This window comes from Delphinus delphis, chromosome 10 (assembly GCF_949987515.2).
Source record: "Delphinus delphis chromosome 10, mDelDel1.2, whole genome shotgun sequence".
NCBI classification, from domain to species: Eukaryota; Metazoa; Chordata; class Mammalia; order Artiodactyla; family Delphinidae; genus Delphinus; species Delphinus delphis.
In genome coordinates, this window is record NC_082692.2 from 69,739,933 (window position 1) to 69,758,982 (window position 19,050).

Sequence of the window (19,050 nt, forward strand, 5' to 3'; positions counted from 1 at the left end):
TGGACTCTCTTTAGCTCCGTTGACCTGTTTGTCTGCTTTAATGCCAATACCACACCATTTTGATTAATTAAGTTTAGAGTAAGACTTAAATTCAGGAAATGTGAGTCATTGGACCTTTTTCTTCTTTTTAAAAATTGTTTTTGATATTCTAGATCCTTTTCATTTCTCTTTAAAATTACAATTAACTCAGCAATTCCTACAAACAGCCTGTTGAGATTTTGATTGAGATTTCTTTGGAGTTTTAGATCAATTTGGGAAGAATTAACATGTTAATACTGAGTTTTCCAATCCTTAAGCACAAGGTATCTCTCTCTATTTATTTAAGGCTTCTTTAATTTCTCCCAGAAATATTTTGTAGTTTTCAGCTTACAGGTATCACACATGTTTTTAAAAATTCATACCTAAGTATGTCAAGCTTTTTATGCTATTGTAAATGCTATCGTTCTTCCAGTTGTTCTTTGTTAGTACAACGAAATATAATTGATTTTGGTATATTGATCTTATATCCTGTGACCTTGCTAAACTCAATAGTTACAGTAGATTATGTGCATTCTTTAGGGTTTTCTACATAGAAAGTCATGTTGTCTGCAGAAAAAGATAGCTTTTTCCCTTTCCAATATGTATGGCATTCATTCACTCATTTACTCATTCATTCATGCAATTTACTGCATTTGCCAGAACCACCTGTACAATGTTGAATTGAAGTGATAAGACATAATTGCCTCGTTACTGATCTTAGGAGAAAAATATTCAGTGTTTTGTCATGAATATAATGTTAGCCGTAGGTTTTACATAGTTGCTCTTTATCAGGTTGAGGACTTTTTATCTTATTTTAAATTTCCTGATAGTTTTTATGATGAACAAAAGTTGGATTCTTTCAAATATGTTTTCTGCATTTATTTGGTCATATGATTTTTTTTTTTTTTTTTTTTTTTGCGGTACGTGGGCCTCTCACTGTTGTGGCCTCTCCCCTTGCGGAGCACAGGCTCTGGACGCGCAGGCTTAGCGGCCATGGCTCACGGGGCCAGCCGCTCCGCAGCATGTGGGATCTTCCCGGACCGGGGCATGAACCCGTGTCCCCTGCATCGGCAGGCAGACTCCCAACCACTGTGCCACCAGGGAAGCCCGGTCATATGAATTTTTTAAAAAAATTCTGTTAATATGGTGAACCGTGTTGATTGATTTTTCAAATGTTAAACCAACCTTGAATTCCTGGGATAAATACAACTTGGTAATGACGGATTGTCCTTTTAATGATAGGGGATTTGATGTGATATTTTGTTAAGATTTCTGATCTAGATTAATGAGTGATATTAGCATGTAATTTTTCCAGAAATTGTTCTTGTTTGGGTTTGGTGTCAGTGTTATGCTGCCCTCATAAAATAAGTTGGGACATATTCCTTCTTCTAATTTTTTGTAAGAGTTTATGTAAGATTGTTTGTATTTTTTCCTTATGTATTTGATAGAATTCATTATTTGAGTCATCTGAACGTGGAGTTGTTTGTTTTATCATGGCTATTAATTGTGAATTCAATTTCTCTTGTATACTTAGGGCCAGTCATATTTTATATTTCTTTTTGTGTCAATTTTGGTAATTTCAGTTATTCAAGGAATTTGACGTTTAACTCAAATTGTCAAATATTGGTATAAAGTTGTTTATATTATTCTCTTATCTTTTCATTATCTGTCAGCTCTTTAATAATGTTTTCTCTTTCATTCCTGACTCTAGTATCTTGTGCTTTCTTACTTTTTTATTCATCAGTCTAGCTCGGGTTTTATATTTTTGATATCATTGATTTTTTTCCCCTGTTATTTGTTTTGTTTTATTGGTTTATGCTTTTATCTCTATTATTATTGTTATTATTATTATTTTTGACTGCATTTGGTCTTCATTGCTGCACGTGGGCTTTCTCTAGTTGTGGCAAGTGGGGACTACTCTTCATTGTGGTGTACAGGCTTCTCATGCAGTAGCTTCTCTTGTGGAGGAGCACGGGCTCTAGGCATGCAGGCTTCAGTAGTTGCAGCACGTGGGCTCAGTAGTTGTGGCTCGGGGGCTCTAGAGTGCAGGCTCAGTAACTGTGGCACACAGGCTTAGTTACTCCATGGCATGTAAGATCTTCCCGGACCAGGGATCGAACCTGTGTCCCCTGCATTGCCAAGCAGATTCTTAATCACTGCACCACCAGGGAAGTCCCTATCTTGACTACTTTATTTCTTCTTTTAACATTCAGTTTTATTTGTTCTTGTTTTCTATCTTCTTAAGGTAGTATCTTAGACTATTCATCTTAAAAATGTCTCCTTTTCTATGATAAACTTAAAAATCTATAAATTTTTCTCTAATTTCTGTTTCAGTTATATCTTACAAATATTTATTTCTTTATTATCATTTATTTCAAAATATTTTACAACTTTTTCTGTCATTTTCTTCCATGGTACATGTATTATTAAGGAGTGTGTTGTTTAATTTCAAAATCTTTAAGATTCTTCTAGATATCATCTTTTCTTAGATGTTATTGATATTTTTTGTATCATTATCATATACTGAATTCCCAACTGTTATGATCTGGAAGAGAATGTGTGCTCTATAGTTGCTAGGTGTGGAATTCCTTAAAGTCAATTAGCTTAAGTTGGTAACTAGTGTTGCTACATGACCAACACCCAGTAAAAATCCTTAGCACTGAGTCCTTTTTTTTTTTTTTAAATAAATTCATTTTATTTATTTATTTTTGCCTGCATTGGGGCTTCGTTGCTGTGCGTGGGCTTTTTCTAGTTGCGGCGAGCGGGGGCTACTCTTCGTTGCAGTGCATGGGCTTCTCATTGCAGTGGCTTCTCTTGTTGGGTGCAGAGCATGGGCTGTAGGCGCGCAGGCTTCAGTAGTTTTGGCTTGTGGGCTCTAGAGCACAGGCTCAGTAGTTGTGGCACACGGGCTTAGTTGCTCTGCGGCATGTGGGATCTTCCCGGACCAGGGCTCGAAGCTGTGTCCACTGTACTAGCAGGCAAATTCTTAACCACTGCACCACCAGGGAAGCCCCAGCACTGAGTCTTTGTTGAGCCTCTCTGGTAGGCAACCTTTCAAATGTGTTGTCCTCCATTCATTGCTGAAAGAATTTGTACATCTTATGTAATTGTGCTGGGAGAGAAATCTTGGAAGCTCACATCTGGATTCCTCTGGACTTTGCCACATGCGTCTCTTTTCCTTTGATGATTTTGCTTTATATCTTTTCACTGTAATGAATCTTTTCAAAGAACCAACTTTTAGTTTCATTGATTTCCTGATTTCAATTTTCATTGATTTCTGTTCAGCAAAATTTTCTAAAAAGTGTTTTTTTCCCCTTCTGCTTACTTTGGATTCAATTTTCTTTTCTTTTTCTAGTTTCCTAAAATAGAAGCTTAGCCGATTAACTTTAGGTCTTTTTTTCTTTTCCAGTACATCCATTGAATGCTGTAAATTTCCCTGTAAGCACTGCTTTTGCTGCATCTTGCAAATTTTGACAAGTTATATTTTGATTTTAATTTAGTTTAAAATTTCTCTTGAGACTTATTCTTTGACCCATGTATTATTTAGAAATATGTTGTTTAATCTCCAAATATTTTGGGATTTGTCCAGCTGTCTTTCTGTTATTGACTTCTAGTTTAATGTCAATGTGGTCTGAGAGCACATTTTGTATGATTTCTATTCTTTTAAATTTGTTAAGGTGTGTTTTATGGTCCAGAATGTGGTCTGTCATGGTGATTGTTCCATGTGAGCTTGAGAAAAATGTATATTCTGCTGTTGTTGGATGAATTAGTCTATAGTCAATTAGATTCAGTTGCTGTGCTGTTCAGTTCAAACTGTATCCTTACCAGTATTCTGCCTGATGGATTTATCAGCTACTGATAGAGGGGTACTGAAGTCTTCAACTTTAGTAGCATGTTATCTGTTTCTTCTTGTAGTTCTATCATTTTTTTCCCTCACATACTTTAATATTCTGTTATTAGGTGCATACACATTAAAGATTTTTATGTCTTCTTGGAGAATTAACCCCTTTATCATTATGTAATGCCAATCTTTTTTGCTGATAATTTTCCTCGCTTTGAAGTCAGCTTTTTCTGAAATTAATATGGCCACTCTGGCTTTCTTTTGATTAATGTTAGCATAGTGTATCTTTTTCTATCCCTTTACTTTTAATCGACCTGTTCTTTATATTTAAGGTGAGTTCCTTGTAGACAGCATATAGTTGGTTCTTCTTTTTTATCCATTGTGACCATCAGTTTAAATCTATTTAGACCGTTCACATTTAAAATGAGCATTGGTATAGTTGGATTAATATGTACCATACTTATAACTGTTTTCTATTCATTGCCCTTGTTTTTTTTTTTGGTCTCCTACTCTTTTTATGCCTTCTCTGGTTTTAATTGAGCATATTACATAACGTAGTATTTTCTCCTTCCTTGGCATTTATACTTCTTTTAAAAATTTTTTTAGTGGTTGTTTTATAGTTTGCAATATACATTTACAACTAATTCACGTCCACTGTCAAATAATCTTGTACCACTTCATGGGTAGTATAACACTGCTATTCATTTCACTTATCCATAACTATAATAATCCAATTTGTTGCTATTATTATTTTGATCAAACTATTTGTCAGGTCAGTTAAGAATAAGAAAATTAAATATTTTACTTTCATTTATTCCTGTTGTAACACTCTTTTCTGGGTTTCTGACCTGTGTAGTTTTCCCTCCCTTTAATGAAATTTTAACATTTTTTGCAAGGCAGGTCTATTTGCAACAAATTTCTTTAATTTTTGTCTGAAGAAGTCTTTATTTCTTTTTCACTTTTGAAGGATAATTTTTCTAGATTCTAGAATTCCAGGTTGGTAGGTCTTTTCTTTTTATTTTTGCGGTACGTGGGCCTCTCACTGTTGCGGCCTCGCCCGTCGCGGAGCACAGGCTCCGGACGCGCAGGCCCAGCAGCCACGGCTCACGGGCCCAGCCGCTCCGCAGCATGTGGGATCTTCCCGGACCGGGGCACGAACCGTGTCCCCTGCATTGGCAGGCGGACTCCCAACCACTGAGCCACCCGGGAAGCCCGGTAGTTCTTTTCTTTGAACATTACGTATTTTGTGCTACTCTCTTCTTGCTTGTATGTTTTCTGAACAGAAGTCTGATGTAATCGTTGTCCTTGTTCCTCTGTAGGTAAGGTTTTTTCCTCTTTTTGGCTTACTTTAAGATTTTTTCTTTGTCTTTGATTTTTGCAGTTTGGATATGACATGCCTAGGTGTAGTTTTTTCTTTTTTTCAGTATTCATGTGCTTGATTTTCTGTGGACTTCTTGGATCTGTGGTTTGTCATTCATTAATTTTGGAAATATTACTTCAAATATTTCTTCTGTTCCCTTTTGTCTTTCTTCTCTGGTATTCCCATTACACTACGTATCTGTTATACTTTTTGTAATTGTCCTGTGATTTTTGAATATTCTATTCCTTTTTTCCCATTAATTTTTTTCTTTGCTTTTCAGTTTGGGAAGTTTCTACTGACGTAGCTTCTGGCTCACTGATTATTTCCTCAGCTGTATCCAGGCCGGTGATGACCCATTGGCATTCTTCATTTCTATTATAGTGTTTTTGATTTCTAGCATTTCTTTTTGATTATTTCTCTTAGAATATTTGTCTCTCTACTTATCTGTCTGCTCTTACCTGTTTTCTACTTTTTCCTTTAGTGCTCTTAGTATATTAATTACAGTTGTTTTAAATTCCTGCTCTGATAATTCCAACCACACCTGCCATCTACCATCTTGCAGTACTACACAGCAGTTAAGTGCACAGGCTCTGGAAATAGACTGTCTGTGTTTTAATTCTGGTTCTGCTTATTGGTGGTGTAATCTTTGACAGCGTACATAAATTCTCTCTACCTCAATTTCCTCATTTGTGAAGTTAGAATACTCATAAAACCTACTTTATAGAGTCGTTAGGAGAATTGAATAAGTTAACATATGGAAAGCACTTAGAACAACAAGTATGACTATCTAATATATTATATATTTATTTAATTTTTGTTGTTTTCCAGTCTCCTTCTACTTAAAGGTAGGCTGAATAAAGGCAGGGTCTGTCTTCAAACTTTAAAGAATTAAAATGTTTTGGGGCAGTTTTCTCTATATTCACATAAGGAAGTACTAAGCAGCTTCTTAAATTTATGTTTTTCAAGAGTACTTAATGACATTGGGAAATAGTTATATGATGCTATCACACCTGTACAAAGGCAGCCGTAGACGGTGTGAAAGACTTACAGATTACGTGACTAGAGCAGGATCCACAAGTGTAGGGAACAGACCGCCCGCAACCATACCCAGGTCTGTCTGAGTTCACAGCCTTCTTCCCTAAGCCACATGTCATGTTTTTTGACTTTCTCTTTCAGTATGAATACTTCAATGCCGTGCTGATAAATGAAAGGGACAAAGATGGGAATTTTTTGGAGCTGGGGAAGGAATTCATCTTAGCCCCAAATGACCATTTTAATAATTTGCCTGTGAACATCAGCCTGAGTGACGTTCAAGTGCCAACGAACATGTACAACAAAGGTAAGGCTCACTGCTGCTGCTCCTTTTGGAGGGTAGAGAGGGCAGGGCGTGAGGGGCAGGGCTGGCTGGTTTGGGATATCATGCTTTTTTGAAAAACAGTTATAAGCTGGGTGTGTCAGGCACCAGCTGGATAGGTGAAGTGTGTGCCTGTTCTGCCTGGACACTCTGGGCTTGCTGTTTTCCTGGCTCCTGTTTGCATCAGGCCCTCTAACTTGTAGTCCAGGGGTTGGCAAACTTTTTCTTTAAAGGGCCAGATAGTAAATATCTTACTTAGGCTTTGTGGGCCACAAAGTCTCTGTTGCAACTACTCAGCTCTGCTGTTCTGGCACAGAAGCAAGCATACATAGGTAATATGTAAATCAGCAGATAATATGTAAATTGGCTGGTTCCAAGAAAACATTTAATCTACAAAAACAGATAGCTGCATTGAACCGGCAGGCGCTAGCGTACAGAGCCTTCTCTCTTCTTCCTCCATTCCTTGTGATAGTATCTGAGGGTTCTGGAGTTCCTAGGGTTACCATGGAATCACTTGTGGTCTTAGAGTACAAAGCAGCATGAGTCTTAATGAGGCTCCCTATTTTCAGGCTTGTGTTCCTCAAATCCAGTGTTCTCATGAATTCTAGAGTTCTTTTCCCCAAATTCCCATCTGCCCCTTTGAATTGGGATTATAATAGCCAAGGACTGGGCTCTGGCAGCAGACGGCCTCTGATTAGATCCTGAGTTCCATTTCTTACTGGCTGTGACCTTGAAAGGCTGAGACCACCTTGTCTCTTTAGACCTTAATTTCCTTATATTCTAGGATGTGGATAATAATCGCATCTACCTCATGGGGTGGTTGTGAGGATGAAACAGATGATGAGTACAAAGGGTTTAATTGAGGACGTTACTTTCCTCATCCTCACCATTATGGAGTAGGAGTTTGCTTTGCTTTGTCATACCTGGGAGGATCCTAAACAAAGAGCTGTCTTCCCCAAAAAATAAATTAGAAAGCTGTGGCATCTTCAAAATAAAAATCTACTCCATTATACGCTATTGATGTTTTAGAAATATTGGGGGCCAGTTTCAGTATCACAGGCAGGAAAGCAGTGGTCATGAGACAGGCTCTGGGCTTGAATCCTGCTCATCCTTTTGCTGGCTCTGTAATCCTAAACAAGTAACTTTTCCTCCCTGAGCCTCAGTTTCCTTCTTTGTAAAATAGGGATAAGAATACTGCCTCCCTCAGGGGGTTATTGTGAGGATATGAAGTGATGCCTAAGCATCTTCAGCACAACTGTTGCTCGTGGAAACTGCCTAGTGCATCTTAGTTATCATTATTATCAGGAAATAACGTGAGTATAAATTGCATTTCTGAATTGTTCTAGGTTACTGTTTAAAGAGCTTGGTCAGTGATTAAAGAGCTTCCAACTCACCATCTCTGTAGTGTTCTTCTTGTGCCTGTCCTTTGGGTCTGGATATCTAATGTCTCCCTTTCGTGGTTGACCTGTTACCCGTCCTTAATGTTCCGTGAGGCAGCACCCCATCCATTAATTATTCTGATGGTTACTGGGTCCCCTGTGGTGAACCAGATGCAGCCCCTTCCTTGAGAGGTTCATAGTGAACTTAGGGACCAGACAGGTAAAAGAGATCATAGGATACCGTGTGTCACCTGCTGGCCACAGTTACTGAAAGACCGGGGCAGTGGGAGCTCCAGGGAGGGGACCTGACCACTTGCTCCTGTGAGCTGCCACATGTTTTTCTTTTCTGTCTCTCAGAGAAAGTGATGTCAGTCCAAGTTGCCCCTAGTGAGCTCTGGATTGGACTGTATCCTGTGACCTAATCTTCACTTTGGACTCTTCCTCAGAAAGCAGATTCCTAAGAACCCAAGCCTTAGAGGGCTGAGCTCAGCTTTGTCCGGTGGAGTTTAGTCCTCCAGGGAGATCCTGCCAGATGAGAAGGAAACCCCCTTTTGTGCAGTGTGTCTGCAAAAAGACCATTCTCTCAGCATTAAATACATTCTCAACGGAAGATGAAAAGTTCAGATTTTACAGAGCAATTCCAGACATAAAACAATTCAGAATGATCTTTTTAAATATGGCAACTGCTTCAAGGTTGCTTGAACCATTAGCCCCATTATAGAGATTTAATTGCACCTTGAGCTTTAAAGGCATAATTGTACCTTTCCGTGGTGGCAGCACTAGGGGACCAGCACTGCCATTGATCACACAGACTGCAAGTCTCTCTAGGCAGAATCATAATAGATAGTCAGATTTCTTGAGCCATAGAGGTAGATAGTTTTATTTAACGTCATCCTCAGCACCCCTCATGAGGTCTGCCTACCACCGCTACTCAGACACAGTGGTCCCCCAGCCAGGCAGTGGGTCATGGGCTAAAACCCCCAGGCACTGTGTCTTGATTCTGCCAGGCAGTGAGTAGCTGCCCAAGGAAGAGAGCAGGGGACTTCAGGAAAATTCCTGTCTCATTCTACCTAATTCAAACCAGCCCCAAATAGTCCTTTTTCTTTTCATGTTGCAGAAATGTATTTCATGTTTAGAGTGCTCTCCAGCTCAGATCTAGTTATTGATGACATGTACTTAAAACACATGCTCAGAGATTGGTCACTAGCTGAGATGTTCCTGGGTTAGAAATCTTGCCCCCAACAAAGGAAACCAGTACAGGGGGCCATGCTCCCCTGGCACCTTGAACCCCCATGGGCACATAGCAGAGTGGTTTGATATGATACTTGCTTAGGAGCTGCTGTGTGCTGTGCTCTTGGGCATAACTTCTAGGCATAGATGAAACTTGCTGATAAAATCTACCTCTTTTCTGTAATCTGCTTTTCTTTTGCTTCCTCGGCAGGGCCTTGCAACCAGGCTGTTCAGCCAGGTCAGTGCTCACCTCTGTGCTTGAGGTGCCTTTCTCGAAGGCGCTGACAGAAATTGCAGGCTCAGAGTTGGTGACATGAGGGCAAACTGACCTATTGGCCACGAGAATTCAAAGAGACATATGTCTGGAGTCTAGAAATGTGTCTTAGGGTCCTCATGGTGCCTGATGAAGCAGCTTCTTCCTGAAACCAGCAGATGTTTGCTGAGCGGCTGCTCTGGCATCCCCGACCAGCGAGTCTTACCATCTGTTGAGACATCTTTGGAGACTAGCTGCCCATGCCTTAGAAGCTGTGAACAATCCATTTCCTCTAGGAGTAAAGCGTGGGTCAGGATGCTTTTGTGAGACCTGAGGATGGTCTGACAGTGGATTCAGATAAAGCTGAACTCTTTAATTTCTAGGCTGAAGTGGTATAAAATTTACACAGGCACATATGTAGGTACACATACTCACCTACACATACACAATGTGTATGTTTTTGTGTATTTGGGTATGTGTGTGTTTGTATATGTGTGTATGAAAGAAATATGCTCTGCCCTCAACCTACCCCTTCATCCCTGCTGCTCATCTCTGTCTACCCAGGTGAGAGCCCCTTCTGTTCACTGAGTACACCTTTCTCTTTCCTCCACTGTATCTTGTTGTTCATTTCTGTTATCCCTGCCTCCCTGTTTATTGCTTATCCAAATGCTCATTCTTAAAAAACAGCTCAGTACAACCTCTTCAATTCCATTACACTTTTGTTTTGTAAGTGACTCTGGTCCTTTGTTTTGGTATCACTTTGTTCTAGAAGTACATTGCATACATTCTTTTACTTCTCCGAGGGCAGGGGCTCTGCTGATTCAGCCTGCTTGGTGCCCTCCTTTGCCCCCGAGCACCATGCTCTTTACGTAATGGGTTTTCTACAGTGGATGAGGTAGGGAATGCCACCTGGGCTGTCATTTTTCCATGGTGCCTGCAAGCAGCAGAAACATACCCTGGCTGACTTAAATGGAAAAGATACTTTTTTTTTTGCAATACACGGGCCTCTCACTGTTGTGGCCTCTCCTGTTGTGGAGCACAGGCTCTGGATGCGCAGGCTCAGCGGCCATGGCTCACGGACCCAGCCGCTCCGCGGCATGTGGGATCTTCCCGGACCGGGGCACGAACCCGTGTCCCCTGCATCGGCAGGCGGACCCTCAACCACTGCGCCACCAGGGAAGCCCGAAAAGATACTTTTTGAAAGGACATTGGGTGGCTCACAGGCTCTCCCAGAAAGTTAGAGAATAAGGCTTAGAAAATGGTCATGAGAGAGGGCAGCCAGGGGCCAGAGCCACAACCAGAGCCAGCCTGGTAAGGACCGCCTGCTACTATGGCTAACACCAGCCATGCATCTGTGACTACATGAAATAGCTGTGCCTAATTTTCCTCATTCAGAAACTGGAGATAATAATCCCAGTCACCTTCTCAGGGGGTTTTGGTGAGGATTAAACATTGAGAAGGCCACCCAGTACACAAGCTTAGGCAAGTTTTTCTTTCCTTCCATTCCTCAGCATCCTTAGCTGTCAAATGAGTATGACAGTACTGACCTTATAGGATTATCATGAGCACAGCAAGAATAATGCTCGTGTGGGTTGGGGTGCAGTGGCTAGCCCACTGACCTTGTCTCTTGTCACCTGCTGGAGGGGAAATAAGACTCATGTCATGGGGTTGCAGTTAGATAGCACAGGTAGCCTTTCAGAGAGTCTGGTACTCGATGAAGACCAATGCATTCTGTTGTGATTATCACTGTATTAACTTGTTCGATTCTCACAGGCAATTATGGTTAAGACAGGAAGAACTTGAACTCAGAGGGAGTAACAACAGGTCACAGGTTCCCCAGCTGGTAGAGGCAGGATTAGAACCCAGCATTTTCATTAATTGTGTCCTCTCTGGACCACATGCCACCCCAGTGCCTGGGCTGCTGCTCTGTGAGCCATAAGGGAAAAGACAATACTTTGGCTCCCAAATATTTTTGTTTTAAAGTGGTTGAAATCCAAGAACTGGAAATTGGCCAGAGTTTGACCCTAAACTTCTGCTTCTTTTGTCTCATGTGGTTGCTAAAGAACACAAAAGGGCAGTTTCGGTGATTCTGTGTTGTTTGGGGTTTTTTTTCCCCTTTCTCCTTATCCCATTTTGCTTCCCCGCCCTCCTCCTCCCCATACCTGTGCTGTAACCATGGTGCTGTCAAGACAGAGGAAAGACATGATAAAAGTGGAAGGAAAAAGGTGATGGCTTGAAAATGTGCCCATAGATAACATTAAACACAAATGATTCTATAGTTTGGCTGGGGGAGAGAGGGGAGGGAAAGAATCCTGTAGCACGTCAGTGTTTTAGACCCAAGCAGAAAAGAGGCAAAAGTAGTAGCTTTATTCTCCAGTAGTTTTAGGCTGGATAAAGGAAAATGTGAATTTTAGAAGTTAAGCAGTTTAAACTGTGGTATCATTTTACCACTGTGGCCTCATTTTATTTCCTTCTGCAGCCCCTTGAGGGAGGTTAGGCAATATTCTCATCTCCGTTTTTCAGATGAAGAAACTAAATGTCAGGGAGGCCAAGTCACATAGGTAGGAAGGTCCATGGCAAGTGGACCTGGATTTTCTGATGAGGAGTCCAGCTTACTTGGCTGCCTCTCTGACCATGAGCTCTGAGAGGATGGGTACCTATTCCCTCAAGTGTCTGGGGCTCAGTTACTTCTGGGTCACCTTGGGATCTCGGAACTTTTGCCCAGGCTGAGAACCTCAGCCCTGGGCCCATCCATCACCAGCCTTCCTTCTGAAGCTCCAACTCTTCCTGGGCCCTGCTCCTTGTAGTGAGACCCCAGACCCTTCTCTGGCCATGCCTCCTCTTCCCTCCGTGATACCCAGTGTCATAACTCCAATGAGTTGAGGTTCCCATGTGAGCTGGGAAGAGGTGCTGACTCATGTAGCGTCTGCATATCAGCCCTGCAAACATCCTTGATGTGACTATCTGCTTGGGACAGAAAGTGGGACATAGCAGGGAGGACAAGCAGAATATTATTGCCTCTATAAAGTATTTGCTCATCTATTCGTTCATTCCTTCCTTCCTTCCTTCCTTCCTTCATTCATCAAATGTTGACTGTGCCAAGCTCTAGAGATACGCCCACAACTAGGAAAGATGTGGGCCCTGCTCCTTGAGCAGAGCGGGAAGACAGATGCTGAACAAGTCATGATCAGGTGACGGGCAGGCAGAGTATGGTGCTAAGGGGCATGTAGCAGGGGGCCGGGCCTGGTCCTGGGGCTCCAAGGAAGCCCTCCCTGAGAGGAGGTAGAGAGGAAGGAGTTAGACGGGAAGGGAGTGGTTGGGAGGGAAGCATGTCCAGCAGAAGGACTAAACAGTGAGCAGGTGTCAGGGGGGTGGGCATGGGGCTGGGATGCTAACAATGAGGGAGTGTGGTGTCCAAGGGGACTTGGGGTGGGGAGGAGTCAGAAAGGTTATGGTATGGGGCCTCCAAGGGCTGGCCAGGTGGTGAGAGGCTGTGAAGGCCATCAGAAGCTCATGGAAACCACGGAGACAGGTAAAATATGGTTGAGAGCTTTGCTGGGAAGAGGTCTGCAGAGGAACACTGGGCCCGGACACTGAGGAAGAGGGAAGAAGGGAGAGGAGGGGAAGTCCAGGGCCTGGTGCGGAGAAGGCGCAGTGGAGAGGAATGGTGTGTGGCCCAGACTGGATGGTGAAGGTGCAAGCCCTTGGGCATCGGGCCCCAGAGAGTGAGCTCCAGCAAGAACATCAGCTCCACCAGGGCAGGGACCTTCTCTGTGTTCTTCTCTGATGATTTGCCAGCCTCAACATGGTACCTTGCACCTAGTAGGTGCTCAATAAATACTTGTTGCCAGGTGAGCAAATGAATGAAGGGAGCAGTTTAGAAAAACTTCTCACTTGGTTCTCGTACAGGTGAAGAAAAGACACTGGGAATAGCTCCCAGTCTCGATTCCCTTTCCTCCACCAGTAATGGAGGGCCTGGGAGAGGTTCACTGCTTGGCAGAGGTGGAGTGAGGTATGAATTGCAAGGCATGACCGAGGCCACCCCTTCATCTTCTAGACATCCCAGGAAGGTGCCCAGTCAGGCCAGCATGGGCTGCAAGCTCTCCTGTGTATGGGGGCCCAGCCCCTGAAGATGAACACAGGTCCAGGAAAAGGGAGACCCATAACCACCACTGTAGAGACTGAGGAACCAACCTGTGTGTTACAATCCAGTAGGTTCTTCTGAAAATCCCAAGAAAAGGGAAGGTCTAGCCTGGCGGACTTGGGTCCCGGGCTGCCGTAGGGATGGGCAGGATTGCTGGGTTTGGATTTGTCAGATGTCTCAACCTATTTTTCCATTGCTGGGTTTGATAAAATGCAAAACGCATTTTGCCAAGCACTTTTCCCCTTAATTACATGTGTATATTTTAAGGGAAATTTAATCCATATGTTTCTGATTCATTTACATGGAAATCATTAAGAGGTTGTTTTCTAGGAGCCATTTGATGTGCAAGAAGGCTCATGAACCTTTTTAAAAGCTGTGTTGAAAAATTGTTTCTTTCTTTTCCCTTTGCTTGGGGGTATGTGTGTGTGTGCACCTGTGTGAGAGAGAAGAGTGAGAGTGAGAGAGAAGGGGGTGGTGGAGAGAAAGAAGGATAGAAAGAAAGAAACTGACTCCAGGATGTCAAAAACAAATATGGACTCTAAATGGTTTGTTTTCTCCTTCGAATTCTGAGCTAAACACTTGGAGTAGGCTAGACTCTTGCTTTTACATCTATTTTTGGCACTAACTGAAGGTGATGGTGCTATGGCCATAAGTTGGAATCTTGAATAAGGATCAGAGGATCAGGCCTGTACAGACTGCTTCGCTTCTAGCGAAGGACATTCAGGACCCTCCCCAGCACATGGCCCTTTGGCACCTGCAGGCCCCCCACGGCCAGGTGAATGTTCCCAACCCTGTTTCATCAGTGAGAGCACGACAGGACAAGAGTGTTTGGCAGATACACAGATGATAGTGCCACTGAAGTGACCCCACAGTTGTTATCCCAAAGTACTCATCATTTTTCTCTTCTAGTTTGGAAATTACATTTTTATGTCTTAGAGTGACTGTCTCTGTCTTAAAATTCACCATTTGAGTGGCTGAGTTCAAGTTCTTTTGGCAGTTCTTTCACATTTCTGACTGTGCGTGTGGGCATAGCACAAACATAGGTCTGTGAAGATGTGTATCTGTGTACACATAGGTTTGGGTCTCTTTTATCTCTGTTATCTCATCAGAGGTGGTGTTAGTGGAAAGAGGATGTCCTGTGGCTTGCTGTGGCCTCTGCTTAGGCTTATGTTTAACCCACATGTTGAACTTGTTTAATGAATGAGTGAATGAGCTGATTACTTACTGAGAGGCATACTCTGTACTGAGCACCTTAGCTGCAGTATTTCACTTACCACTACCCGGTGTGTTGCAGGCAGCAGGTAGGGACTGCCATCCTCCACAACCTACTGTGAGAGAATTCCAAACCAACCTCCCCCACTCTGTTCTAGGGTCAGGTCTGGCGTGTTAAATGGGGTGAAACTCAAATGCATGACTTCAGGTGCTGGTGGAGGGTTTCCTGAAAAGCAAGTGAGAAGGGAATTCCCACTAAGGCTCTCTGAAACACTTTCCTGTCCCTCTGGTCCCCTTTCACCCTGGTACTGACCTGTACATTCCCCATTGTCCCTGTCCTGAATCATTTCCAGACTCTTTTCAGAACCACTGGGGAGCCTCTGGAGTGTGGTAGGCCTGGACTTGCCTCGAACTTCTGTGAGTGCCAGCTCGGTGGTCTGGGGAAAAATGTTTCATGCTCTGAGTCTCAGTCTCCCCATCTGTAAGGTGTGAAGGGTCATTTTGGGCATTAGCAGAGGTAAGGGTGCGGGCCCGGTGCAGCATCCATACCTTGGGACACTTGATTGGTACACGCTGACTCCTCATGTCAAACTCTCTCCCGCTCCTGCTCCTGGGGGCGGGGGCGGGAGTTCCATGTGGCCCTGCCCAAGCCCAGCACACACTTGCCCTTCCCTTCAGCACTGTTTGCAGGATGACGTGCAAATCGTCACAAACTGACACCGGGCTTCTGCCCTCTTTCACTGGCCTCCCCTTTCCACCTCCTCCGGGTCGTGAGATCAGGACTCTGACTCCCTGAATGCCTACCCCTGGGCTCTGCCCTCCCCTCAACCTGCTCTCCTCTTGCAGAGCTAGGCTTCCCCTTTCCTGACAGCGCAGCTTCCTAGAGCCTGGTCTTGCCTTCTGGCCTCAGCCCTCCTCCCCAGAACAGTCACCTGTCCTTCTTTTATGTCCCCATGGTTTGGTGCTTTCCTTTTCACTGGGCTCTCTCCCCCTTGAACTTGGAGGCAGGGGCTGTGTTTTCTTCATCCCCTTTGGAACTTAGCACCAGGGCTGGAATAGAAAAGCTCTTCCACAGATGTTTCTTGAACCTGTGTCACTATATGAGTACTTTAGTCCTATGCTGCTATAGGTCATGACAAACAGATTGCTGGGTTTCTTTTTTCTGCTTTTGGTTTGTCAATTCTACTTCTCTGTGCATTTGATTTTTGGGGGATAGGGTTCCCTTTGAAGACAATAGTCTTAGATGTATGTCTAATGAGATAATACTACTTTCAGGGTCTTTTAATATGTTTGCATTTTTTATTCTCTCTCTTTTCAGAATAATAGAAATCAGGATGGAGGCTTGCGATTGGTAGGAGCTGAATCTAGGTTAGAGGAATTCTAAAAGGAGGGGCCAGGTCAGTAAAGGACAATGCAGGAGCAGAAATGATATACTAACAGTGTTTTCTTTTTTCACCTGGTGTCTCGACATTTGTGAAATGTCACAGTAAATAGTAGAGAGTCAGAGTTTGTAGGTGATTTGTTTTTCTTTTCTTTTCTTTCTTTTTTTTTTTTTTGATGACTTAGAGGGAATTGAAGGTCATTCCTATGCTAACATCACACTTAGGTGCTTACTTTCCGATCTGTATTTTGATTGGGAGGGAGGGACCATTTTCAGCACTCTGGAAATGACAGCAGTGAATGTTGCAGCCTGGGCTCATGGTCAGATGTGTTCCAGTGGGGAAAATCGTTAAGAACCACTATCCCTGGACTGACTCAATCAGCCATGCTATGCCACAGGTCCCCAAGAATGAGAAAGAGATTGCTTTGCTGAGGAAATGCAGGTAGGCCCTTCAGGATTTGGGGAAAACAGGGGAGACACACAGAGAGTCCTGCAGTTGGCCCTGGGCTCCTCAGCAGCCCTCCCTGGCATGCGCTGGGTTGGTCAGAGGCTTGTTCAGGGGCGTGGGATCTGGGTGTGAGTGTGATGTGTGGTGGTTGCCTTGATGCTGACCCTTGCCACCACAAGGGCTCAGGCTATGCTGTTTGCTCATCTGTTAAGTACTCATTATGGTAACACCTATTTCATAGGGTTTGTGAGGATTAAATGAAAACAATACATATTAAATCTTTAGCCCTGTGGCTAGTGGGTGGTAAGAGCTTACTAAGAGTGACTTAGTACTGTTATAAGAATGATGATAGTGTAAAGCCCACAGTGGCATGGCCTATGCCTGGGAGTATCTATGACACTGAACAAATTGACATTCTTTTTCCTCCTGTACCTTGGAAACCCTTTTATCACTGGAGTTGTACATCAAGAAATTCAATGAACAGAAAACAGTGTGGAGCCAGAGTTGCTTGGGGTTTGGAAGCCCATGAGTATCTTCTGCATACGGCCAGTCCCTGATACTTGCGCCCATCTTCCCCCTGCTCATCGTGCTTGGATTGGCGGCGGGGGTGGGGGGGAGGGGGGAAGGGGGCAGCTCTTGGTGTTCATGTCCTTCTGCTCAGCTGCCAAGAACCTTGGTGTCATTGTCAGTTAAATGCCGTAGGGTTTGAGATAACACTCTTTGCTTTCATTTTGTATGGGACCCAGGACTCTCAGAAGTCTCCGGGGGCCTCAGCTGTTTCCTGTGCCTCCTCTTGCAGGGGAGAGAGGGAGTAAAGGAAATCTTCCTGTTCACTTCTCACTTTCTTTCCCCTTTCCCAGCTCCAAGCTTATGGACTCTTCTGTCCAGAACACACTAGCCATTGTCCTTGGAGACACTCACCTGTGCATTAGTCCCCTCGTGTCCCCGTGTCTCAGTTTCCTTCCTCTAGGTAACATTCATGTGGTCTTTATGACGTGCAGGCACAAGCATGATCTAATATGATACAATTCTACCCACAACTCAGTGAAGTAGAAACAATTATTATTCCCATCTTCCAGATGAGAAAACTGAGGCTTAGAGATTGGTCAGCATGACTCAGCTAGTAAAATGGGCAAGTCCACATTGCATCCCCAACACTGCCTTCAGCACCTCCTGGATACCCTGCCTCTTTAGACTCTGTCCTATATGCCACTACATCCACCGCCCTCTGGCTGTGCCCGCATGTTCAGTTAGCTGTGTCCTACCTGTTTATGTGCACGCTTCACGTGTGAGGCAAATGGAAGACCCTTTTTTTGTCAAATCGTGCTATTTTCTTCCCACCATATGGAAATCTATCATAAATGATAGATTTATAAATTTCATAAATTTCCTCCACCGTCTTATTTTGCATAAACACTTACAGTCTCTTCCCCTGATCAAAATAAATGTTGCAGCAGAAAGTCGTTTTAAAAATGTAAAGCAAATTCTGTATCAGAATGTCAGTATGTCCCAGTGGCTCACGTGTTGAGGATATTTCTGTCAGAGATGAGGCGGTTCCACATTTAATCCTGCAAACCTGCCATACCAAAGTGCACATGAGACCAGTGAGTAAGGAAGCAGTGATTCAACATGCAAAAAGGCTCTTTGCCTCACCAGAAAGGTCACTGTAGTAGGTTTAGGAGAAGTGAATTCTTCCTCTGTAGGGACTGGCGTGGCGTTTGCAGAGTTGGGTTCTGGGAACACCACTATCATGTATTTATTTTTATTTTTATGTTTTTAATCTATTTTTGGCTGTGTTGGGTCTTTGTTGCTGCACGCGGGCTTTCTCTAGTTGTGGTGAGCGGGGCTACTCTTTGTTGTGGTGCGCGGGCTTCTCACTGCGGTGGCTTCTCTTGTTGCAGAGCACGGACTCTAGGCACATGGGCTTCAGTAGTTGTGGCATGCGGGCTCAGTAGTTGTGGCTCATGGGCTTGGTTGCTGTGTGGCATGTGGGATCTTCCTGGACCAGGGCTCCAACCCGTGTCCCCGGCATTGGCAGGTGGATTCTTAACCACTGTACCACCAGGGAAGGGAAGCTCCTCATGTATTTATTTAATAGATGTTCACAGAGCTCCTGTGGTGTGGCAGACATTAGGCATTAGGGGTGGTGATGAATGAGCAGATGCTGCCTGTGCTCTCTTGACATTTCTAGGCCAGCAGGGAGGCAGATGGGGAGTAATCACACCACTGAGCATTTAATGCAACTAGAAGGAGTGCAATGGAGGGAGCTTTGGTCCAATGAGAGTGTGTCCCAGAGCATCTCAGCCTGGACCAGGGGTGAACCAGGAGTGAGGTACGGCCATGGTCTGAGGACGTTTTCCTGAAGAAGATGAGCTTGCCTGACGCTTGAAAGGAGGGTAGGAAATAATTTAGGTAAAGCCTGGGGCAGGG

At 43.6% G+C, this 19,050-nt stretch overlaps 1 protein-coding gene across 1 annotated transcript in view; it reads left to right on the forward strand.

Moving 5' to 3' along the window:
* The window catches only part of CACNA2D3 (calcium voltage-gated channel auxiliary subunit alpha2delta 3), a 784,136-nt gene that overhangs the window by 298,627 nt on the left and 466,459 nt on the right, over positions 1-19,050 (forward strand). The window contains exon 5 of the mRNA XM_060022702.1: positions 6,396-6,558. Within this exon, the coding sequence (XP_059878685.1) occupies positions 6,396-6,558 (163 nt within the window). The remainder of the gene's footprint in view (positions 1-6,395; positions 6,559-19,050) is intronic.